General features: G+C 36.2%; 1 protein-coding gene across 1 annotated transcript; it reads left to right on the top strand.

Annotated features, from left to right (window-relative positions):
• Positions 1 to 15,088: 15,088 nt before the first annotated feature.
• LOC145164482 (uncharacterized) lies at positions 15,089 to 15,631 on the top strand. Its single transcript, XM_079083196.1, has one exon. The coding sequence runs from the start codon at positions 15,089 to 15,091 to the stop codon at positions 15,629 to 15,631; it is 543 nt and encodes a 180-aa protein (XP_078939322.1).
• The last annotated feature ends 6,585 nt before the right edge of the window (positions 15,632 to 22,216 follow it).

The following is a 22,216-nucleotide window of genomic DNA, read 5'->3' as shown; positions in this document are numbered from 1 at the left end:
ATTATTTGTTGATCTCGACAAATTGACACCTAAAAATTTGTCTAAAATTAAATATTGGTTCTTAATCAACGGCTTATTTTAGACTCTATATTAAATCAAAGCTTTTATATATATATATATATATATATATATATATATATATATATATATATATATATACACGTATCATATTTTACGTAACATTTAACTTAATAATATTTTTGTTGGTGATTATTAGTAAACAAATAGATGTAAAAAGCTTTCATATATGTTTAAAGTTTAAACAAATCAATATAGAAAGGAATCGATTTTTTTAATAAAGAGACAGAGTCTTGGTGAAAAGAGCAGCTTTGTGGAAATTTCTTTCCCCATGTGTGAGCTCCTACTTTCTTGGAACATGCTGCAAAACTACAAAACCCAATCGAATTACTTTTTGGTCTCCTTGGCTTTTCAGTGCACGCAGTCGTCGTCATCGTTGCGCAGACAATTCAAAGGGTCTCTCTCTCTCAATTCAAAGTCGTCGTCATCGTTGCGCAGACAATTCAAAGCAGAATATCAATATTATTTTAAGGATAACTAAATAAATAATAGCAGTTTTGTTATATCAATATTGTTTTAACTTTTAAGGATAATTAAATAAATAATAGTAGTTTTGTTAAGTTTTTTTTTTAAATAGTTTTTTTCTGAAAAACATTTTAAGTAGTTTTTTTTTTTCAGTAGGTCATCATCTGTGAAAATGTTGTTGGCCGTAAAAAAAAATCTTAACAACCAAAAAAACATATCTATTATATCTCCGAAAATTTGTGAAAATATTGTTTTGAAAAATCATGTATTGTGTCGTCACTTTAACTATGAAAACAAAGAATGTACTGCGAAAATCCGTGCAATGTAGACCTTGTTATCTTATTAGAAATTATTTTGAAAAAAACAAAAACACTTTCCATATCCGATTGTCGGGTTTTTGTAGCTAACTTTTTATACATTTTTTTGTCCAATTTAACTAGCAATTTTTTCAAACTTATCATTTATGCTCTTGTTAATATAATACGAGTTCAAACATTCCATATGAGTATTTTATTGTTGTTTATGGTGGTGGTTCATGGTCAGGGCGGTCCATTGGTTTTTAACGCCCTGGACGACAAAACCTAATAATGCCTCAATACTTGTATTAAATCTATATCATAGTTAACTTTAGAAGTTTCTAACAAGTCCATTAAAGTTACTTGTAATGTAATTGATTCTAAAAACCAAGTCAAACAAAACTGTAACGTAATAGATTCTAAAAAAAACAAGTCAAACAAAACTATTAAACGTGAAGCAGGAAAACAAAATCTAGATACATTTAACTATTAAACTGTGAAAAACACCCCTAATGTCATTATCTTAAATGTCAATATTATAATAAAATTAGAAAACAAAAATGTCATTGTGTTCATTAAGTTGTAATATACTCTTTCGAAAAAAAAAAGTTGTAATATAATCTCAAAATTGAAACAAATACTCTTCAAATCCACTATCAAAACTGGAAACAAGGAATTAGCAACAAAACATTGTTAGAATTGCAGCAACACCCAATTAAGGCAATCAACTTCAAGGGCATAATAGTCCATCTAATCTATCCTTTTAATATGCTTCGAACCTAAACTCTAGGTCACTTTAAATTGACAATATTTGTGACATCCCCTAATTTCTCAGCCAGAAAAGACCGATTTAATTTATGCTTTTTAAAATAAAATCAGAGAAATCGTTTTAAAAGATGTTGCGGAATTGGTCCCCAAAACAAAACATGATAAAAGTTTATCAAAACCTTTCTTTAAGAAATATATAATTTCATTTCATATCAAAACCTCGGGATGTCATGTTCCGATACAGATCAAAAACATAAACAAGACATTATAAGCCTTACAACAGTTATTTACAACTACTGGCCTATAATCCAAAAATCTCTCATCATCCTCCGATTATGCTCAGGGTCCACTACCTGTAATCATAAAAAGATGAGTGGGTCAGGCTTGGGAGCCTGGTGAGCATATAGGGTTTTCAACCCACAATAATAATAAACTTATTAAGTTCACCAATCAACAATAACCCTGATTACCCATTCCCGTTATCCTCACTTTACGTCCCTAAACACCTATCACAAGGGACCTAGCCTAAGGAATATCATCGGGATGGACACTACTGCTAAGGGGACTCCTCAGCCATACATGTCCTAAAGGAAACCATGAGGGGGATGGAGTACGCCAATGAACATTTAGTTCATCAACACCTACAAGTTGTGAACCTGCTAGTGTGCCACTGGACTGTCTAGAAAGGTCCGTGGTCGTCATCTATACTCCGCTAGACGACAACAACAACAACAACAACAACAACAACAACAACAACAACAACAACAACATCGAGGTCTCTCACCATTTTAACACACATCGACTATTTCGTCTACCCATGTTCTACCCAACATATTTATAGATAAAATACATATACATTTTAAAACTTGTATAAAACATCTGTTCAACAGTCATTTCAAATAAACACTTAATATAATTACACATAACACGTATTTTATAGAAAATACTTCATATCTAGGTGTAAGATGAAAGTGACTACACACTCACTTGATTTGATAATAATCGGGCAGCACTCCGTTCCCTAAAACGATCGTTTCTAATAAAACTAGGAGTTTTATTGAGAAACTGGGCTCTGCGAAGGTTGGGCTTCGAAACCGAAAAGATAAATTTCTCGGGCTTCTCGGGCACTTCGGGACGTGTTTCGGGTGTTTGGTATGATACCGGGGCTTTGGGGGTAGTTGGAATGAAAGAAATATGGGTTTAGGGGTGTAAAATGTCACTTTTCCAAAATATACCCGGGAGGTCTCGCACCCTCCTATTTATAGGGGCGAGGCTCCTGATCGGACGGCTGAGAGGCTTCCAGGTGGCATCAGATGCGAGGAGAGGTCACATGGGTCGCACGTGCGAGGGGTGGGCTGCTGACTTTTGATTGGACCGAAGTCTAGGTCCGAGGTTCGGACCCGAAGCAGGAGGGAAGGGAGACAGCTGGTGCGAAGGTCGGACACGCGGCAGGTGGTGCGAGGCTCGGACTAGGCTGCACACGCGTCACTCCTGGGATGCGCCACAGCTTCGGATGACTCAGCAGATTTCAGACACGTGTCACGTTTTGAGCGAGGGTGACGTGGTCGAAGTCCACCTATGCGAAATTCCTCGGATTTGACATTTTTTCTCGATTTTTGTGCAAAAACTTCTAAAATCCATAACTTTCGCATACGAGCTCCGTTTTTTACGTTCTTTATTAGCACGCGTAGGTAAAATTACGCTCTACAACTTTCGTTTAGACTTCGTCGACTAATTTTGAGTTTAATTTTTATATTATTATTTTTAACAGACGGGGACAGGAAATCCATTAAAAATTCATAACTTCTTCATCCGACGTCCGTTTTCATCTGTCTTTTTACCGTTGTACTACTATTGACGAAACATTCGATTCTCGTTTAGGTTGTGTCGGCTAAAAATCACTCGATCTAAAATTCGAGTTTTTAGCTGTCTACTGCTAAGCTGAAACTTAGAAAAATCATAACTTCCTCATACGAACTCAGATTTGGGCGTTCTTTTTATACACACTCTCGGTTTGACGAACACTATGACTTTCATTTAGATCACTAAGGCTAAAAAGTAGTTTATCAAAAACTCACTTTTTACGTCATTCGGCACCGTGCCGGTTTTGTCGTGAAACTTTGACAGGTCATAACTTCTTCGTTATAACTCGGATTTTGGTATTCTTTATATATCTGTAATCCTTGTCACGTCCACTACAACTTTCTTAATAGATATCGGCTTTATCTAAAATTTATTTTCGACGCTCATTTTTATTCTTAATTAATTAAATCCTAGTAATTAAGCATAAAACACATAATATTCACATAGTATTCACATAATTCCTTTTCATTTCTTCAAAATGAGTTACAAAGGTTAACCTAGACTATCACATCAATATTAATGCTAGCCTAGAAACACGAGCATTACAGTTCTCTCCCCTTTAGGATGATTCCATCCCGGGAATCACATATCAACAAACAACTGTGGGTAGTGACTCATCATGTCACTCTCCGTTTCCCAGGTGAGATTTGGCCCATTCGTATGTTTCCAACGCACAAGCACTAAATCGACCATCTTGCGTCGCAACTTCTTAGTCTTACGGTCAACGATTGCCTCAGGTTCTTCAATCAACCTCTTGTTTTCATCCAACCTTAATTCAGAAATGGGAATTATGTCGGGCACATCTCCCGTGAACTTTCTCAAATAACACACATGAAAGGTGTTATGAATACCCTCCAGTTCTTTCGGTAATTCTAGCTTGTAAGCTTGATTCCCGATCCTCTGAAGAACTTTAAACGGTGCAATAAACCTTGGACTCAATTTTCCCCTTTTACCAAATCTTATAAGTCCCTTCCACTGCGAGACTTTAAGTAAAACCGAATCTCCAACTTCGAAGGATATCGGTTGTCTTTTCTTGTCAGCATAACTCTTTTGTCGATCTTGAGCTGCTAACATCCTTTCCCTAATCACTTTCAACTTTTAAGCAGTCTGATGGACTATTTCTGGTCCCATAAACTGCTTTTCCCCAGCTTCAAGCCAACATGACGGCGTTCGACACTTTTCTCCATACAAAGCATGATAAGGTGCCATCTTGATGCTTGAGTGGAAACTATTATTACAGGAAAATTCTACTAGAGGTAAGTGTTCATCCCGGTTACCTTGGAATTCTAGGGTACATGCTCTCAGCATATCCTCCAACGTTTGAATTGTTCGTTCGCTCTGACCGTCAGTTTGCGGATGGTAAGCTGTACTCAAACACAACTTGGTACCCAATTCCTCTTGTAGACTTCTCCAAAACCTTGAGGTAAAACGGCTGTCACGATCGGATACAATCGTTAACGGAACACCGTGAAGCCTCACAATTTCCTTCACGTAAGAATTCGCAAGTTTATCCATAGACCATTTCTCGTTGGCTGCTATGAAATGCGCACTCTTAGTGAAGCGATCAACAACCACCCAAATCATGTCGTGACCGTTCCTTGTTCTGGGCAGTTTAGTCACAAAATCCATGGTGATGTCTTCCCATTTACCCATGGGCACAGGTAAAGGTTCTAAACTCCCATACGGTTTCTGATGTTGTGCCTTAACCCTAGCACAAGTTACACACTCGGCCACATACTTAGCAACATCGAGCTTCATCGTCGGCCACCAGTAATAGGGTTTTAGATCCCTATACATTTTTGTACTACCGGGATGAATCGAGTACATGTTCTTGTGAGCTTCTTCCATCAGAAGATCTCTTACTCCTCCTGTCTTAGGTACCCAAATCCTATCTTTGAATACCTTCAGTCCTTGACTGTTTGTATCAAACACCAATGTTTTCCTCAAACGTTCTTCCTTTCGGTCATTTTTCTCCAAAGCTTCCTCCTGAGCTTTCTTTATACTTTCCACAATTGTCGAGACAACTTTAATTCTCAACGCTCTTGGCCTTTGCTTTTCAAGATTTACCTTCCGACTGAGAGCATCAGCAACCACGTTTGCTTTACCAGGGTGGTAAAGTATCTCACAGTCATAGTCCTTGAGTAATTCTAGCCAGCGCCGTTGCCTCATGTTCAATTCCTTCTGATTAAAGAGATATCGAAGACTCTTATGATCAGTGAAAAGTTTGCATTTAGTACCATAAAGATAGTGCCTCCATATCTTTAAGGCAAATACTACCGCTGCCAACTCCAGATCATGAGTGGGGTAGTTCTTTTCATGCTCTTTCAATTGCTTCGATGCATACGCTATCACTTTATCCCTTTGGGTCAGAACACAACCTAACCCAACTCCAGAGGCATCACTATAAACTGCGAAGTCATCAACTCCTTCAGGTAACGAAAGAATCAGTGCTTCACACAATCTCTTCTTCAACTTCTCAAAGGCTTCCTTATGCTTCTCATTCCAAGTATAAGTAGCTCCTTTGTGGGTCAAAGCTGTTAATGGAGTAGCAATCAAAGAAAAGCCTTGGATAAATCGGCGATAATATCCAGCTAATCCTAAAAAGCTTCGAATCTCCGTATGACTTTTTGGTTGTTCCCACTTCATTACAGCTTCAATCTTTGCTGGGTCAACCATTATTCATTCTTGGTTAACCACATGACCTAAAAATTGGACTTCTTGAATCCAAAATTCACATTTGGAGAACTTTGCATACAACTTCTCCTTTTTCATAACTTCTAGCACTTCACGCAGATGCTTTTCATGCTCCTGCTTGCTTTTCGAATAAATCAAGATATCATCTATGAATACTATCACAGATTTATCAAGGTATGGTTTACAAACCCTGTTAATCAAATCCATGAAAGCTGCTGGGGCATTGGTTAGTCCGAACGACATAACCAAAAATTCATAGTGTCCATATCTTGTTCTGAACGCAGTCTTTTCGATATCCTGCTCTCTCACCTTTAGTTGATGGTATCCGGACCTAAGATCGATCTTCGAAAAATAGCTCGAACCTTGCAACTGATCGAACAGGTCATCGATCCTCGGCAACGGGTACTTGTTCTTTATTGTAGCTTTATTCAGCTCTCTGTAATTGATGTACATTCTCATGCTCCCGTCTTTCTTCTTTACAAATATCACCGGGGCTCCCCAGGGTGATGAACTAGGTCGAATGAAACCTTTGTCCAATAACTCCTAAAGTTGTGTCATAAGTTCTTTCATCTTTGTTGGTGCTAATCGATATGGTGCTTTTGCTATCGGCGTCGTTCCTGGTAACAAGTCGATACGAAATTCTACTTGTTGATCAGGGGGCAATCCGGGAAGATCTTCGGGAAAGACTTCCGGATAATCACACACCACCGGAATATTCTGTACCTCCTTCTTTTCCTTCTTAACATTAATCACGAACGCTAGATATGATGTACATCCCTTGGCCAAACACTTTCTGGCTTTCATTAGGGAAATGATTCCAGAGTTTACTCTGCGTTTGTCTCCATACACCATAAACGACTCTTTCTCTGGCGGGTTTACTTTTACTATCTTCTTTCTACATAATTTTTTGGCATCATTGGCGCTAAGCCAATCCATTCCTAAAACTATGTCGAATCCATTTAACTCGATAGACAATAATTCCTCGTGGAACTTATTCTCATTCAAGTCAATGAGGATGTTTTTCATACGATGGCTAACAGGTACAAACTTGCCACTAGCAATCTCGACTAATAAAGCATTAACTAGTCTATCAACAGACAAAGCTAGTTTTCTACCAAATTCATGCGAAATAAAGGAGTAATTGGCTCCAGAATCAAAAAAATTTGGGCAGGCAATTCGTTTACGAGAAAGGTACCTGAAGCGATATCGGCTTCTTCTTTCGCAGCTTCAAGTGTCATCTGAAAGGCTCTCGCCTTCATCTTTGGTGGAAGATTGGGTTTTGCTGCATCCTTCTTCTTCGGGAAATCCCTCAAAATATGCCCTTCTTCATGGCACCCAAAACAAACGTTCTTATCGAAGGTGCATTCATTGGAATAATGCCCTGGCTTTCCACATTTGTAACAAGTGACTTCCACGATGCATTTCCCAGCATGTTTCTTCTTGCACTTGTCACACCACTTGGCTTCGGCTCCTCCTCTGAATTTTCTCGAACCAGTCTTCGAGAACTTGTTCTTTTTATTAGAACCTGAAGTTCCTTCAAACTTTCTCTTTTCGCCAACTTCAACCTTGCTGACGGCTCTCCCCTTAATCATATCTTCAACAGACTTGGCAACCCAGATAGCTGCCTCCAAAGTAAGTGCCTGACGTACTGGCACCGCATACTCCCATGGAAGTCCCTTTGCGTACCTTTCAATTTTTGCCAGCTCATCTGGGACAATATGCAAAGCAAACTCCATTTTGTCTGTGAAGTTATTCGTATATTCATCAACTGTCATACTCCCTTTCTTCAACGTTAGAAATTGGTTTTCTAGCTCAATCATGTTTTGGGCCGAACAGTACTTGCGCTTGAAGTGCACCAAGAACTCTGCCCAAGTCAGTTGCAGTGGCTCATTAGGGCTTAGGGTTTTCCCCAAAGTGCTCCACCAACGAGCAGCACTGCCCCTGAACTGACGCACTGCAAATGTGGTTTGTAACTTTCCTTGGTAACCACAAGTCATGAAAGCCAATTCCATTTCCGAGATCCAATCCATTACTCCGACAGGATCTTCTTTTCCAGTGAATGTCGATGGCTTGCAAGTCATAAAGTCCTTATACTTGCACCCATTTCTCTCCACTCTATCTTCGTGGTTATTTCTCCCAACCACAAGCGGTTCACTATGACCAATAGATCTACTGTTGTTTCCTTCTTCAGATCGATCGTCATTCAATTCACGTTGTTCAACAGGAACTAAAGGTTCATCCCTGTTGTTCAGCAACATTTGCCTCAATTCCTCCCTTTGTTCAGCCATCATGGTCTGAATCATAGTTCGTACTCCAGCCATGGTGATGGGTTCTAGTGCAGCTCCTACTATAGGCACCTGTTCCACCACTTGAGGTTGAGGTTGTTGGTTTCTGTTTGCATTTCCCGCTCCACTTCGAGTTCTTGCCATTATAATCTATATACCGAATAAGGCGAATTTAGGTCTTTATCCTTGATAGATATTTCAATTCCCTTATCACTCCGAAACGTTTACATGTTAGTTCTAATCTCGTAATCATACGCTTAGAATCCTACACACATAAGGTTTCCAGATCCGAACAATTAATGGCATATATGGCAAACATATAGCATTTAGCACATAAAAGCATTTTAGGCATCTTTCCTAAAATAAACTAGTGCTCGTGTCTAAAATATGGTAGACACTCATCTCACAATCATCACTTAGCATTCTAAGTTTAAGTCTATAAATCCTACAATTTCTTAGTTCGCTTAAACTAATGCTCTGATACCAACTGTGACATTCCCTAATTTCTCGGCCAAAAATGACCGATTTAATTTATGCTTTTTAAAATAAAATCAGAGAAATCCTTTTAAAAGATGTTGCGGAATTGGTCCCCAAACCAAAACATGATAAAAGTTTATCAAAACCTTTCTTTAAGAAATATATAATTTCATTTCATATCAAAACCTCGGGATGTCATGTTCCGATACAGATCAAAAGCATAAACAAGACATTATAAGCGTTACAACAGTTATTTACAACTACTGGCCTATAATCCAAAAATCTCTCATCATCCTCCGACTATGCTCGGGGTCCACTACCTGTAATCATAAAAAGCTGAGTGGGTCAGGCTTGGGAGCCTGGTGAGCATATAGGGTTTTCAACCCACAATAATAATAAACTTATTAAGTTCACCAATCAACAATAACCCTGATTACCCATTCCCGTTATCCTCACTTTACGTCCCTAAACACCTATCACAAGGGACCTAGCCTAAGGAATATCATCGGGATGGACACTACTGCTAAAGGGACTCCTCAGCCATACATGTCCTAAAGGAAACCATGAGGGGGATGGAGTACGCCAATGAACATTTAGTTCATCAACACCTACAAGTTGTGAACCTGCTAGTGTGCCACTGGACTGTCTAGAAAGGTCCGTGGTCGTCATCTATACTCCGCTAGACGACAACAACAACAACTACAACAACAACAACATCGAGGCCTCTCACCATTTTAACACACATCGACTATTTCGTCTACCCATGTTCTACCCAACATATTTGTAGATTAAATACATATACATTTTAAAACTTGTATAAAACATCTGTTCAACAGTCACCTCAAATAAACACTTAATATAATTACACATAGCACGTATTTTATAGAAAATACTTGATATCTAGGTGTAAGATGAAAGTGACTACACACTCACTTGATTTGATAATAATCGGGCAGCACTTCGTTCCCTAAAACGATCGTTTCTAATAAAACTAGGAGTTTTATTGAGAAACCGGGCTCTGCGAAGGTTGGGGTTCGAAACCGTTAAGATAAATTTCTCGGGCTTCTCGGGCTCTTCGGGACGTGTTTAGGGTGTTTGGTATGATACCGGGGCTTTGGGGGAAGTTGGAATGAAAGAAATATGGGTTTAGGGGTGTAAAATGTCACTTTTCCAAAATATACCCGGGAGGTCTCGCACCCTCCTATTTATAGGGGCGAGGCTCCTAATCGGACGGCTGAGAGGCTTCCAGGTGGCATCAGATGCGAGGAGAGGTCACATGGGTCGCACGTGTGAGGGGTGGGCTGCTGACTTTTGATTGGATCGAAGTCTAGGTTCGAGGTTCGGACCCGAAGCAGGAGGGAAGGGAGACAGCTGGTGCGAAGGTCGGACACGCGGCAGGTGGTGCGAGGCTCGGACTAGGCTGCACACGCGTCACTCCTGGGATGCGCCACAGCTTCGGATGACTCAGCAGATTTCGGACACGTGGCACGTTTTGAGCGAGGGTGACGTGGCCGAAGTCCACCTATGCGAAATTCCTTGGATTTGACATTTTTTCTCGATTTTTGTGCAAAAACTTCTAAAATCCATAACTTTCGCATACGAGCTCCGTTTTTGACGTTCTTTATATGCACGCGTAGGTAAAATTACACTCTACAACTTTCGTTTAGACTTTGTTGGCTAATTTTGACTTTAGTTTTTATATTATTATTTTTAACAGACCGAGACAGGAAATCTGTTAAAAATTCATAACTTCTTCATCCGACGTCCGTTTTCGTCTGTCTTTTTACCATTGTACTACTATTGACGAGACCTTCGATTCTCGTTTAGGTTGTGTCGGCTAAAAATCACTCGATCTAAAATTCGAGTTTTTAGCTGTCTACTACTAAGCTGAAACTTAGAAAAATCATAACTTCCTCATACGAAGTCAGATTTGGGCGTTCTTTTTATACACACTCTCGGTTTGACGAACACTATGACTTTCATTTAGATCACTAAGGCTAAAAAGTAGTTTATCAAAAACTCACTTTTTACGTCATTCGGCACCGTGCCGGTTTTGTCGTGAAACTTTGACAGGTCATAACGTCTTCGTTATAACTCGGATTTTTGTATTCTTTATATATCCGTAATCCTTGTCACGTCCACTACAACTTTCTTAATAGATATCAGCTTTATCTAATATTTATTTTCGACGCTCATTTTTATTCTTAATTAATTAAATCCTAGTAATTAAGCATAAAACACATAATATTCACATAATATTCACATAATTCCTTTTCATTTCTTCAAAATGAGTTACAAAGGTTAACCTACACTATCACATCAATATTAATGCCTAGCCTAGAAACACGGGCATTACAATATTAACTAAATACACATCAATGAGGCAGAGGCTATAACATCAAGGGCAGAATCGCCCAGATTGAAAATTTTCAATGATATACATGGGAGACACTTTTAATAGCCAAGCGAAACCAAACCAAACTTGCAAACATTACATCGCACCTGGGTAAAATTCCAAATCAAAAAACATAACACCTGATGAGAAAAATTGACATCTAGAAAAGTTAATCAACAAATTAAGAACTGGGGAATTCCGTAGCAGTAGGGCCATGATTATCCATAATAAAAACCATACAGGGGAATACTTCCATTCCAAATCTGATGAGTTCTAGATTTCAGAGAAGAGAGATATCCAGATAGTAACTAAAATCGGATCTGGAAAGGGTATCCAGAAAATGAAAAAAATAATATTCTTAAGAGAGGAGAATTTAGAAATCGAGAGACAAGATAGTAGATTTTATAGAAATTATGGTTCTTGTTTTCTTGACATAAATCGATTGCTTATCCGAATAAGATCCTCTTGACCAATCAACGATTGGGAAAACCAATCGATTCCTCACTTCTACATCCTGGCATTTCGATTTTCTAGGTGACCATTGGAAGACTGAAACCAAAACCAGACACACAAGAGTTGACGCGAGTAAGCGACACAGATCGGAGACGTTAAACTCATTTGGGCCAAATACTCATAATAGTAACACGATGGACTAAACTTATGCCCTCTCTTTTCTGCTGCCCTAGGCCTCTGCCCAACTCGATCGGTTATTGGGTCGGCCCTGTTCATGGTAGTAAGATAATAGGGAATTGATATACGTTAGACCATGTGTTAAAAACTTCGATATTGAAATTCTCATAAATATAAATTTCCTAAATGTATACAATTGGTCAAAAAGAGAACAAGTGTGGATGAAATACATAATATCGATAATCGAAGTATGTTATACATGTAACTAATGAGGGTGATGTGAAGAGTGTAAAAAAGATTATTCGACAAGTTTCAACTGACGTACATCTGTATCTATTGGATAATGATCTAGTGGAGGAGAGACATACACTTTGATATAATGTCGATAATCGATATGTTGTTGGTAGGAACTGGTCTAGTAGCAGAAGAGGGTCTCGTAGCAGAAGAAGGAAAAGCTTTGTCAAGAACAAATCCAACAAAAGATGTAACAACAATCAAGTAGGTATGTATACATATCCAAATGATCCTGACAATGGGGGTTGATATTGAAAGATCTAATATGATCAAAAGTCATATTGGAATGATATTATTAATTAACATATGATCTTAAGGGTCACACTAACAACAACTTGATACAATTGATTATTTATTAGAAATTGATTTCTAATAAATATTCAATAAACTCTTATAATTAATTGAAAAATATTTAATTCATTGAAATAAATAATATTCCAATGGTAAGTTACATTACATTTATATGGTATGAATTTATATGTCATGCACAACATTTTGGACAGGTTAAATCTTTTTATCTTTTAGCAAAAAAGTACAATTTTATATTTTATAAAAGCCTAGTTTATGAGAATTGTACTTTTTTCTTGCAAAATCTGAGAATGGAGAGTGTAAGAAAGGGTATGGTCTTTTCATTTCTTTCATCAAAAGTCTTACCCTAAGAAAGCATGTTAAGACATGATCATGGACTAGGGACATGGTGGTTCAAAACGTTTTAAGACCTTTTGGTTAAGGACTTCACCTTTTACATAAAGAAGAGGTTTGCACTTTAATTCCTTCACTCTTGCATGCAAAGAGCCGTAACTCTCCTCTCTCTCTCTCTCTCTCTCTCTCTCTCTCTCTCAATTCTTACCCTTCCAAAGTGTTAGACTTATATTTGCTCTCTTAAATATCATAACTTGGGTTATATCTTCAAGCTTAAGAGTTTTCTACAAAATGACTAGCATCCTACATCAAGTTGGTGAATTGTTGGTGTCTTAAAGGTTCAACCATATTCATCATAACTTAAGCCTCCCAAGAGGACTCAAGGGACAAAAAAGGTTGTTATCATCTTCTTCCTTCTATGGTTATGTTTTTATCTTTCCGTTACTTACAAGATGATCTTTGGTGGGTTGTAATTGGCTTACTAAGTTCGAATTTTTAAGACTTCCATTTGCCAATATTATGAGTTTTTGAAACTATTTTTGAACCAAAACCCAACAATTGGTATCAAATCCACCTTGCAAGTTTGGTTAGATTTTTTTATTTTTGGAAATCTTATTTTTGGAGAATATAGATAACTTGGTTTAGTATAATAACAAGTTCATACATATTTTCTTTGACAACTTCTTAATTGTTATTTTTATGTGACAACAACTTACATGCATTTTTTGTCACTCTAAGTTGTCTTAGAAAAACAAAGGTTGTTTTATGTTTATACGTATTTTAGAGTGCATAAACAAGTCTTGGACCAATTGTGTTGTTGTTTGTGTGATTTGGTTGAAAATGGTTTGTAATATGCTTTGATTCATAAAGTATGTAATAAAAGTAACTAGTTTTTCATTCTTGTTATTTTTTACGTAATAGTTTAGTTTTAGACTAGATTTATTTTATGAAAAATGTAACAAGATGAAGATGGAGACCATTTTTGAAGAAATTAAGAGGAGGCCACAGTTTTATAAAGATTTTATAAAAGTTCATAACTTTTATAAAGTTTTTATAAAATTGCAACAAAGTTGGTTATTATTGCAAGTGGGAGCTTGAAGATCACATGAAGAACAAATTTTAATATTTGGTCCCTTTGTCCCTTAGGAAGGACTTAACACTTTTGTGTTGGCTCACAAAAGTGTTATCTAGTTTAAGCCTTTTTTATGTCAAATGCATGCTTGTTTGTTTATTTTTATGCAAATATTTTGTGTGGTTGATAAATTAGATTTTCACAAACTCAAACTATTTTTTGGACAAAATAAACATCATATGGAGTTTGTTTTTCAATTTGCAAAGTAAGAACATAAGATGATACAAGTTATGGTTTTAAAATTAAAAACCGGTTTTATTAAATCATTAATAACGGCAAATTTTGAAATTGTAAAATTATAAGTCTAAAATGGTAATTTTATAACTTATTCTAACTCCAACATATTAATAATAAAAGGAAGTTTTATTAAGTAATATAATAAGGTTCCACATGGCTCAAACTTAGATATTGGATATTATCGTTAACATTGAACCGGTCAAAATATAAAAACCGGGTTTTATATTTGAACCTTAAATGTGATTTTTTGAAATTGATACCATGATTAATTGTATGCATGCAATTATCATGATATCGCATGTTTTATAATAGAATAATAAAACATTCAAATCCCTTTTCAAAAGGCAAGTCTATGTCAATCAACTCTAGAAACATTTGCACACCATTTGTATAAAGCTTGTGGGATAAATGTCACCTAACCACTTGTGTTATCTTTTGTAGGATAAATGTCACCTAACCACTTGTATTTTTGCGATTTCTATAACCAAGTTTTAGGCCAATTATACAAGTTTTTCTACTTGGATGACTTGATTGGAAACCTCTTGTGATAAAGGTCACCTAAGCAAGAGTGTTCCAAGGGATAGATGAGATCAAACATGTCAAATTAACAAATGGATTGTTAAGGGTCTCATACATCTAGGAATTACAAGTGGTGTAATTAACAAAAGCTATTTACCTTGTTAAAATTGATTAATTGGGATAAATGTCACCTAACCATTTATTTCATTTGTAACTTGGATCATAGTCTTTAAATAAATAATGTTTTTGGAAACAAAAGGGTATTATTTTAAAAGAATTAAATACTAAATAAAACTTTGTTAATATTTTGTATATGGCTCCACCAAATATTATAACACATCATCACCCTATGAACATTCAATTTGTACACGACAAAGAAAAATTGGGCCACTCCAACTTTTTGGATTGGCACAGAAATTCAAGAATCGTTTTAAAGAAAGAAAAGAAAGACTATGTCCTAGAATCACTAGTCTCAGAAGAACCACCCTCTATCCCAAAGGCTGCACACGATGCTTGGCTTAAGCATTTGGATGATTCACTTGATGTTTCATGCCTTATGCAAGCCATAATGATTCCTGATCTTCAGCGAGATCTAGAACTCTTCACTGCCTTTGACATGATTGAACATCTTAAGCAGATGTTTGGTCAGCAAGCTAGGACTGAAAGATTTGAAATTGTTCGATCCTTTCATGCTTGCAAGATGGAGGAAACCGAGAATGTGAGCACTCATGTTCTCAATATGAAAAGCCATATGGATCAACTAGGGAGATTGGGCTCTCCATATCCATTGGACTTGGACACATACATAATTTTGAATTCATTGCCCGAGTGCAATGATACTTTCATCATGAACTAAAACATGAATGGGTGGGATAAACCAATCTCGAAGTTGCAAGAGATGCTCAAAACTGTAGAGAAAAACAACCCAAGGAAAACCCCCCAAGTACTCATGATCCGGGAGGGAGAAGTCTAAAAGAAGAAACAAATGCAAGAACTCCAAAGAGAAGCCACAAGCTGGCACGGGCAAGGGGAAGAAAGCTCCCCAAAACCCACCACCCAAGAAGAAGGAAAAGGTTACTAAAGATGACACATGCTTTGAGTGTGATGTCGCGGGGCATTGGAAAAGGAATTGTCCTAAGTGCTTTGCTAAGTTGAAGAATAAGAAGGTCTGGGAGGGCATTTTAGGTATATCCATTTTCATGATTGAAATGGGATTATTTACTTTTTCATCAAATACTTGGGTATTTGATACTGGTTGTGGAACTCATATATGTAATTCATTGCAAGGGTTTCGAAAGAGAAGGGAACTGAAGACGGATGAGATGGTCTTGCATGTGGGCAATAGAGCACCTGTTGCAATCCAAGCATTAGGATATTTTGATTTATACTTCCCATCTGGTCTGTACTTAACATTAAACAATGTGTGTTTGATTACTTCTATTACTAGAAACATTATTTCAGTTTCATGTTTAAGCAAATATGGTTATGAATTCAAATTTTTTGATGATAATATTCATTCCTTCTTCAATGGAATATTCTATTTTGAGGCTAGACCAATAAATGGAATTTATGAATTGAATCTAGATGACAATTCAAATGATAAGTCCCTTTATCATGTTAACACCAAAAGGATCAAACAAGGTTTGAACCAAACATATCTATGGCATTGTCACCTTGGACACATAAACAAGAAGCGCATATACCAACTCCAAAAAGTGGACTTTGTGGGAAAAATGACACTGAGTTATTTGACATATGTGACTCTTGCTTATGTGGCAAGATAACAAAGTCCCCTTTATCTAAAACTAGTGAAAGGGAAAGTGTTTTATTAGGCATCATACACACCGATGTATGTTGTCCTTTCAAAACAATGTCAAGATATGGTGAAAGATATTATATCACCTTCACTGATGACTTCTGTCGATTTGGTTATGAATATTTGATGAAACATAAACATGAAGCATTTGAAAATTTTAAATTGTTTTAAAGTGAAGTTGAGAATCAATTCGACAAAACAATCAAAATCCTTAGTTCGGATAGAGGCGGTGAGTACTTGAGCCAAGAGTTCCAATATCATCTTAGGACTTGTGGGATTATCTGTAAGGGTCAAAATGTTGTAATTAGTCGAAGTGTATTTTTCACTCTTCGAATGTTTTGTAATCTATTTTACTAAGGCACTTTTATTCGAAGCTTAAGTGTCTATGCCTTAGTATATTTTTTGTATGCTTTCTGTTCCCTATAAATAGGGATATTTACTAGAGTTAGATAAGAGTTTTTATAGACCTGTCTTTGTACTCTATAACCATTCGAAAGTGTAATAGAGCTGATACAAGATCATATTTACATCCGTTGTTCAATCTCGCGTTCTTACTTCATTTTATACTCTGATTCGTTTTAAACTTGATTCATTGATTCATCAATTGGTATCAGAGCAGGAATCACATCTGTGATCTGATTTTCATCTATTCAAAAAGTTTTTGAATCAACTTTTTGGTTCAAAAGTTTCCGCACTTTTTGATAGTGAAAAATTTGTCTAGATTTTAGTTTGTGATTCGATTCTGCATTTGAATTGTTGAATCGAGTGTTCTTCTTGTAATTCTGATTTGATTCAACTAGTTTGTTTTCAAATTTCCAAATTTTCTTCAAAATTTTCAAAATCATCTTCCGTACAACAATGGCGAGCTTCAATCTCAATTCGATGACCTCGTTTTCTCATCTGTTAGGATCATCGACCAAAATTCCAATGCTAATCCCTGAATATTATGATCAGTGGGCTGATCGTATGCAGGATTATCTGAATGGTCTTGATGAATAATTATGGTCATGTATCACTAGAAATGTTAATGCTCCGGTGTATGTTCAAGCAATTGGATCATCTTCTGCAAGTTCTGGTGTTGAAAATCAAACTGATCATCTGAAGAAACTAGAGAAGAGATGTATGAGGGAATTGCGAGGAGCTTTACCTCCAGTTGTGTATAATTACGTAAGGAGTTGTACAACTGCTAAGGAGATCTGGAACAATCTAAAAGATAAGTTTCAAGGAAGTGAGAAGACGAAAATCAATTCAGTCAAACAGTGCTTGGTCGAGCTGAAAGATTTCAGACAAAAAGAAGGTGAAACAATTGAAGTTTACTATGATCGTCTGAACGAGTTAATCTATCGATGCAATCGCTTTGGAATTACCAGGACTTCAATGGAATTCAATCTCATCTTTGTGATGGGTCTTCGAAAAGAATGGAGAAGCGTGAGTATGATGGTGAAGAATCAGCAAAGTTTTGATACATCAACTCTCAATGATTTGTACAATCAGTTGAAAACACACGAAATTGAGGTTAATGAAATAGCTGAGGAATCGAAGCTGAATTTAGGAGGTCCATTGGCACTTATGTCCAAGATATCTGAGAAAGAACCTGAAAATGGTGATTCAGAGGAAGAAGAGGGATTCATCATGAATTCGGATGATGAGGCAATAGCATTTTACTCGAATAATCGTGTTAAGAAGTTTTTCAAAAAGCCGTTCAATCCGAAGGCTAAGCTTGCTGAGGTAAAAGGAAGTGCTATGAGTAAAACTGTTGTTGAGGAGAAAAAGAAGGTTGAGAAGAAAGATTCGAAAGTGTCTGAAGGAAAAAGTGAGAAGAAGCTGAAAGGTGATGCTGGAATAGATTGTCATTATTGCAATGGAGCCAATCATCTTGCGAATGATTGTATGCTTCAGAAGAAGGATGAAAGGAAGAATAAAGTAAAAGATGAGGCTTATTATGCAGAGAGGCTTGAGGAGGTTCGTGCGAAAGCTAAGAATTTGTCACTGGTCGCAAAGGGTGAACATGAGGAGGATGGAACTTATCAAATATGGTCATCCAGATCAGACGATGAAGAAATGAGGAATCCAACACATGGAGCAATGTATGCGAAGATGGAGGAGGACTCAGATGAAGAGGAATTTGAAGTGAAAGGAAGATGCTTCGTATCCAAGGTAGCAGACAAATCTCCAATGACAACAAAGGTACGTAATATTCTCGAATCTTTTAATATTCCTACACATGCTTATGACTCTGAACTAATATCTTTTGATGAGACTGTTACTTATTTTGATTCAATTGTTGTGTCTGCTAGCAATGAGGGCAACAAGTTGTCCATGGAGTTATTAGAGACCAAAAAGCGATTAGACATGAAAATAAGTAAAGTTGATTGTTTGGAATTACAGATAACGAATTTTATGTGTGATATGGATACTTTATCAAATGAAGTCAAACTTTTGCTAGCACAAAGAAACATATACTGTAATTCTGCTAAGAGACTTTATGGCAAATTAACTGATTTACATCATTCATGTGAAATAAGTAAAGAGCAACATAGAAAATTACTACCTTTTCTAGCATACGAAAGAGCTAAGGTAGATAATATTTTGTATGATTGTGAGAAGATAATAGCTGAATTTGACAAAGTTCCCGATGACAGATGTAAATATGGAATTGTCAAAATTGATGAATGTCTTGATACGAATGAATTAGTTAACATAGTGAATGATACTTTGACTAAATCTGAACAAATTCAAATTTTGAAAAAGACAGAGAACTCAACATCTGATTCTCAATCTAATTTTGCCGATATTGAAGATAATTCTGACAATATTAGTGAAATTAGTGATCTTGAGGATGTTGATTGTTCCCAGTTGTCTATTGTTAATGTTGCATCAACATTTAAAGGGAAAGAAAAAGTTAAGGACTTGATGGTTAAGAAAGAAACTAATATACCCTCAACTTCGAAAGTTTGTGATTTGGACTTCGTGGATATCAGAGATAGTCAAACTGATGATAGCGATGATGAAAATGAAGAGAAAATTTCGAAGAAAAAGAAATCTTCAAAGGAAGAAGAAATTCCTCGAATTGTGGTTGATCAAGTGTATGGTGATACACAAAAGTTCAAAAAAGTAATGAATAAACAAGGTGTTCACTATCTTGAAACGAATACTGTGGTTTATCCAAATTTCAAGTGTACAGATGATGTCATTTTTCCAAATCAAGTATTCGTAACTACTGGAAATGTTGAGAATATTAAACCAGAATTAAAGAAGTTAGTTGAAGAAGATAATTTGAAAACAACTGATGAAGGTTTCTTTGCAAATCAAAGCACAGTTGAAAACAACCTAACAAAGAATTCGTATGTTTTTCAACGACAAAAACCACAAAGAAAATGGGTTGAAAAATCAAAAATTGAAAAAGAGATTTCAAAACAAGTTGTAATGGAAAATGAAAATGTTATCAAACTAAACTCCAAGGAATTCAAAGATCAAATTGACAAATTTTCGAAGGAAAATAACATTTCAAAAAGACAAGCTAGGAAGAAAATATTTTGGCAGATTATTGAGTCTCAAAAGATGTCAGATGAAATGACAAAAATAGATTCAACAACTTTTTCAAACAAAAAGAAAAATCCCGCTCAAACAAATAAATACTTGTCTGAATCACAATCACCCAAAAATGTTTTCAAAGCTAAAAATTCCTCTTTTTCAACAAATAATCAACCTTCATCACAATCAAATCATTCAAGGTCTGAAGTGAATAAACAACCAAAGTTTTCGAAAGTTTCAGAAACTAATATTCCAAGAAAATTTTCAAATAAATCAAATCCAACTCAAAAATTCTCTCAACGTCAACATTTTAAATCAACTGTTAATACATCTTATGCTCAATCTTTTCTAACCAATCCAAAAGTTGATTTTGTTCCTCAAAAGCCAAATTTTCCTAATCATACGAAGAAACAAACTTTGAAAATTTCACATGAAAAGGGATAACTTCAAGGAAGAACATTGATCATTGGCTTGAAGGCAAAGGAAAAATGTATCAGTCGAGTACATTTTCAAAGGAGCAAATTCACGAAGCCTATGAGAAGTATGTGAATACTTCATCAAACGACAGTTCATCTTCTAAGGATTCGAACATATCAGTCAAAGCATGGAAACCAGTAATGAAAGCAAATAATGTACAACTCAGAATACGAAGGGTAATGTCAGTGAACATCCGAAACCATCAAAATCTTATGTTTCGGTTCCTATAAATGATGATGTAAACTTAATTGATAGTCTCAAAACCAAAGTTTGTGATTGGGTTAAAAGTTCTTCATTACATTCGAAATTAAAATCTAATTTCCAAGGACTTAAAAAGCCTTGGGTAAACAAGTTTTCCACTGATTGTAGGTACTATGTGACGAGCAATATGATAATAAATGGTACATTGATAGTGGTTGCTCTCGTCACATGACTGGGAAGAAGGAGAATTTACGTGATTTTCGAAGTCTAAAGAATGTTGGAGTAGTGAAGTTTGGTAACAATCAAAAATGTCAAGTCAAAGGATATGGGAAGATCACGAACGGACAATTCACAGTGAATCGTGTTGCTTATGTTGAAGGTCTTCAACATAACTTGATAAGTGTTTCACAACTTGTTGTGGGTACTGGCAATCAAGTTCTTTTTAATGAAGAAGGAAGCATTATTTCGAATGTCAACACTAAAGAAGTTTTGCTTAAATCAAAAAGGAAAGATGACATGTTCACTTTGGACATCAATCCGATAGTAGGCAAACCTGGTATATGTCTTCTTTCGAAAGCTACATCAGACTTAAGTTGGCTTTGGCATCGACGACTTTCTCATCTCAAATTTCGAAACATCAACAAACTTGTTGTACAAGATCTGGTAAGAGGTTTACCTGTACTTAAATTTGATAATGATTCGTTATGTGCAGCTTGTGAAGTTGGCAAGCAACATAAACAAGGTCATCCGATTACGATAGATTCGAAAATTATCGCACCTCTGGAGCTCTTATATATTGATTTGTGTGGTCCATCAACAGTTTCAACACTCAACAAGAAACGGTACATTTTAGTAATTGTTGATGACTTTCCAAGATTTACGTGGGTTTATTTTCTCAGGCTTAGATCCGAGGTTGCACAAATCATGATTGACTTTATTAAAAAGATGGAAACAACATTGAATAGGATTGTTCGAAAAATTAAGAGTGATCATGGAACTGAATTTAAGAACAATGTTCTTGATTCATTTTTGGTGGACAAAGGGATTTCGCATAATTTTTCATCTCCATACACACCACAACAAAATGGTGTAGTTGAACGAAGAAATAGATCTCTATACGAAGCAGCAAGGACTATGCTGGCATATGCGAATCTTCCACAATATCTTTGGGCTGAAACAGTATCCACAACATGTTTTACTCAAAACAAATCTTTCATTCATTGTCGTTTTAACATCACTCCATATGAAATTCTCAACAATCGAAAACCTAACGTCAAATTTTTCCATGTTTTCGGATGCAGGTGCTTCATTATGAATCTCAAGGATAATCTTACAAAATTTCAAGCTAAAGCAGATGAAGGGATTTTCTTGGGATATTCACATAATTCAGTTGCATATCGTGTGTTGAACAAA

This window comes from Lactuca virosa, chromosome 3 (genome assembly GCF_052849685.1).
Source record: "Lactuca virosa cultivar CGN04683 chromosome 3, Lactuca_virosa_CGN04683_v6, whole genome shotgun sequence".
Classification (NCBI taxonomy): Eukaryota; Viridiplantae; Streptophyta; class Magnoliopsida; order Asterales; family Asteraceae; genus Lactuca; species Lactuca virosa.
The sequence above is the reverse complement of the archived record's forward strand: the minus strand, read 5'-3'. Positions and strand labels throughout refer to the sequence as shown.